The sequence below is a fragment of the Myotis brandtii genome, unplaced genomic scaffold (genome assembly GCF_000412655.1).
Source record: "Myotis brandtii unplaced genomic scaffold, ASM41265v1 scaffold317, whole genome shotgun sequence".
Classification (NCBI taxonomy): domain Eukaryota; kingdom Metazoa; phylum Chordata; class Mammalia; order Chiroptera; family Vespertilionidae; genus Myotis; species Myotis brandtii.
In genome coordinates, this window is record NW_005362155.1 from 314179 (window position 1) to 318219 (window position 4041).

Consider the following 4041-nt stretch of genomic DNA (forward strand, 5'->3'; position numbering starts at 1 on the left):
GTACTCGGAGAAGGTGGAGCCGGTTCCGGGGGGCTGGCGCGGGAGGGCTGGGTTTGAGTACTGAGGGTAGGTTTGGGGGTGTTCTTGGGGGACTGGCCCAAGCAGGGCCTTGCAGGCAGAGAGAGGCAGGGTTCCTGGGGTGTCTGCAGACTGGGGAGATGAAGGGGTTTGAGGTGTGCAGGGAGCTTGGGGTTCCCGTCGCGGGCAGAGAGAGGCGATGGGGCTGGCATCCCGGAGGAGGGTCTGGGACTGGACTTTGGGGCATGTTCGATTTTGAGGTTGGAGCCCATTGCTAAGGATCCGGGGGGCTGGGGGTTATAACGGTTCAGAGCGAACTGGGGGCTCCAGGAGCCTGGGGTCCCCGGCTGGTCGATGAGCTGGGGGCGGGGGCTGGGGTCCCCTAGGAGTCTAAGATAGCGGATGGCTGGCAGCCTAGTACACAGGTCGCACTGAACCTGCATCCTCAGGGGCCCAGGAAAGGACGTGCGGGAGTCCGGACGCTCCCATGTGGCTCCCCGGAAAGCCCGAGGCCCGGAGAAGGCTGTGTCCTTGGGGAGAGCTGGGAGCCCAGGGAGGCCTGGGTGTGAGGGGAGAGTCACCCCTTCCCCTGTCAGTGCAGGGAGGACTTGGGGCTGACCCACGTTTGTCTTTGCAGGTGAAGAGCAGCCTCCAGCTCCTCCCAGATCACCTGCCCCTCCTGAAACTCTGCCCCCCGGGGGCTGAGGAAGGTGAGGAAGGGCTTCCGGGGAGAGAGGCCGTGGGAGTTTAGTCTGGTCCCCGCTGCTAGCTGTTGCCTGAGGCTCAGGGACGGAGTGGGAGAGGTGGCTCCTGCATCCCAGCCAGAAAAATGCTCCGGTCGGGAAGGAGCTGACTTGCTCATCAGAAGGCACAGGAAGTGCTGTCAAACCGCCCTTCTTCCAGCTCCAGTAGGGACAGGAGTGTGCTGACGTGCAGATTTCCAGGCGCCAGCCCTGGAGAGTCAGTTCTGCAGTCTTGGGGACAAGGGCAGGGGAGGTGTTGAGAATCTGTAACCTTGTTGCATCTGCAGAAAGTTCCTGGGAACACTCTGGAGCTTGCAGGATGTTCTTGGAGTCTTATCAGGGCGCCCAGCCTTCGTCCTCCCCCAGTGATGCGATTTTTGCAACCCATCCAAGGGCAATGACTAGGAACCACGGTTAATAAGGGAGCGATCCAGTGGGCAATTTCAGATCTAGGACCAGGACTTCTATACGGTGAGGGAGTGTGGTAGGGTGAAGAGCTGATTTAGGGACTAGCTAGTCTGGGTTTGTCATTATTATTATTTTTTTTTATCTGGGTTTGAATCCCAGCTCTACTCATTAGCTGAGTGACCTTGGGCAAGTTCATCTCTCAAAGCTTTAATTTCCTCCTCAGGAAAATGGGGATAATGGTGGGCCTGTGTCAGAGGATGCTGGTGAGAATTAACTAAAGAGAGCATATCGGAGGCCCTCTCTCGGGCTACAGGTACAGTTCAGGACAGTGTCTGGCATGTCGAAGTGCTGTATAAACGTACCTTCTTCCTCGCTCCTCACAATGTGGGCCCGAGAATGTTGGCCATCTCCTGAGAGCTTGTCAGAAATGCAGAATCTCAGGCGGCTGGCAGCTGCCATATTTAGCCAGGACAAGGTTTCTTAACAGCAGCACTACTGACATTGGACTGGATAGTTCTTTGTTGTGGGGCTGTTCTGTGCATTGTAGGGTGTTTAGCAGCATCCTGATCTCCTACCCACTAGATACCGGTGTCGCAGCCCGAACCCCTCCCCCTTGCATTGTGGCAACCAAATATTCTCCAGCTATTGCCACATATCCTCTGGGAGGCAAAATTGCCTCCGATTGAGAACCACTGGTCTAGGATTTGTCATCATTGTTTTGTTTTCAGAGTATTAATCTTTATGGTTAATGATGGCCTTCTATTGGTGGCAAGCAAGTAGAAAAGAGCTACATTCTAGAATAATACCTGGTTTCTGATCATTTCACAATGCATACAAATATTGAATTATGCTCTACGTCTGAAACTAATAAATGTTACATATCAATTATACCTCAGTAAGAAAGGGAAAAATACCTACTTTACTTTTACAAGGAATTAAGTGATTTAAAGAAAGTTACTAAAATAACAGTGCAGAGATATGTGGATGTGGGGCCTAGAGGGTCTATACTCCTTTTTTCTTTACCTCATTCCCCCCTTGCCTCAATGCCCTACTCACATAGTCTCTCTGCCCACCAAATTGAGTGCAGGAAGAAAATGGAAACGTTTCTAAAATATACTTTGACAACATCTATTTTAATGTATGTGTTACAATATACATACTAGTACAGTGGTTCTCAACCTTCCTAATGCCGCGACCCTTTCATACAGTTCCTCATGTTGTGGTGACCCCCAACCATAAAATTATTTTCGTTGCTACTTCATAACTGTAATTTTGCTACTGTTATGAATTGTAATGTAAATATCTGATATGCAGGATGTATTTAGGCGACCCCTGTGAAAGGGTTGTTCGACCCCCCAAAGGGGTCGCGACCCACAGGTTGAGAACCGCTGTACTAGTATGTACATGTGTACTAATAGTATTATACTCAGTATTTAGTATAATAGCAGTATTAAACATATACCTTCTGTGTTGTGTGCTTGGTGTTTCTTATTTGCGGGGCACATGTGATCAAAAAGGTGAGACCACTACTGCAGTGCAGCGGCCGCGTATCAGGAGTCCACACTTGCCACAATGTCTCACGCCTCATGTCGCATTCACACACTCCTGCTCTGATCTTTCAGACTCCAGCTCGTGCTTTTCTCTGGGTTAAGCGTTTCCTTTTTGCCTCACGCCCCTGAGCACTTCCACAGGCTTGTGATGGAGTCCTGTGGGGGCTCCCGCGTCTGCTCCTTCCTGAGGACCTCCTGAAGCCCCTGACTCGTATCTCCTCTCCTTGGCCTCTTGCTGCCCTCTCTTGGCTAACCCTTCATCCTCTCTCCTCTGTCCCCAGAGGCGGACATGGCGGACTCCAGCAGTCCCCATGCTGAGGATCTCTCAGGCCCAGATTCGCCCTGGAAGAAGAAGCTGAGGAGCAAGGCTGAAGAAGAAAAAGAGAAAAGGACGGTGTCTCTGTGAGTGAGGCTGGGCACTGAGGCCTCAGGAGCGGGAGGGGAGGGAGGGGGAGCTGAGGCAAGCAGGACCCTCTGGTGGCTCCTGAAGGGTAAGGAGAGGGATGGAAGGAATCTTGAGGTTCAGGCGAGGAATGAAGCTCTTGGGGGAAGAGGTGGGCCACACGAGAGATGGCCGCCTATAGGAGTGGAGTGTTTTTTCTTTGTGTCTGTGACGGTGGTAACGCAGGGGTGAAGGGTGTGGGCTGTGGTTCACATCCAGCCAGCTGCCTCTTCCCCGTCCCCTCACTGCTTGCTGCACTGTCCTCTTCTGTAAAATGGGGAGAACACTTACCCGTCAGAATTTGTTAGTAGATTAATACTTGGCGCCCTGGCTGGTTGGCTTAGTTAGCTGGGCATCATCCCATGTGCCAAGAAGTCACAGGTTCGATTCCTGGTCAAGGCACATGTCTGGGTTGTAGGCTTGATCCCCAGTAGGGGGCGTGCAAAAGGCAGCTGATCAGTGGCTCTCTCTCATTGACGTTTTTCTCTCTCCTCTCCCTCTCTCTCTAAAATCAATAAAAACATATTAATAAAAAGAAAAGTTAGCCCTGACCAGTTTGGTTCAGTGGCTAGAGCGTCGGCATGTGGACTGAAGAGTCCCAGGTTCGATTCCGGTCAAGGGCATGTACCTTGGTTGCGGAACCATCCCCAGTAGTGGGTGTGCAGGAGGCGGCTGATGGATGTTTCTCTCTCGTGGATGTTTCTAGCTCTCTATCCCTCTCCCTTCCTCTCTGTAAAAAATCAATAAAATATATTAAAAAAAAAAAAAGTTAACACTGGCATAGAGTAATGCTCGGAAGTGACTTACCGTAAGAGTTGGGCATTGTCGCCCTGGCTGGTGTGGCTTGTTTGGAGTGTCATCTCATACACCCAAAGATCAC

General features: G+C 51.6%; 1 protein-coding gene across 1 annotated transcript in view; it reads left to right on the plus strand.

The window, feature by feature from the left end:
• Window position 1: 1 nt before the first annotated feature.
• Window positions 2–4041, plus strand: part of NFATC2IP (nuclear factor of activated T-cells, cytoplasmic, calcineurin-dependent 2 interacting protein) — a gene marked incomplete at its 5' end in the record, with an annotated part of 9545 nt that continues 5505 nt past the window's right edge. Inside the window, 3 exons of the mRNA XM_014542950.1 lie at window positions 2–13; window positions 656–728; window positions 3001–3121. Coding sequence (XP_014398436.1) covers window positions 2–13; window positions 656–728; window positions 3001–3121 — 206 coding nt within the window. The remainder of the gene's footprint in view (window positions 14–655; window positions 729–3000; window positions 3122–4041) is intronic.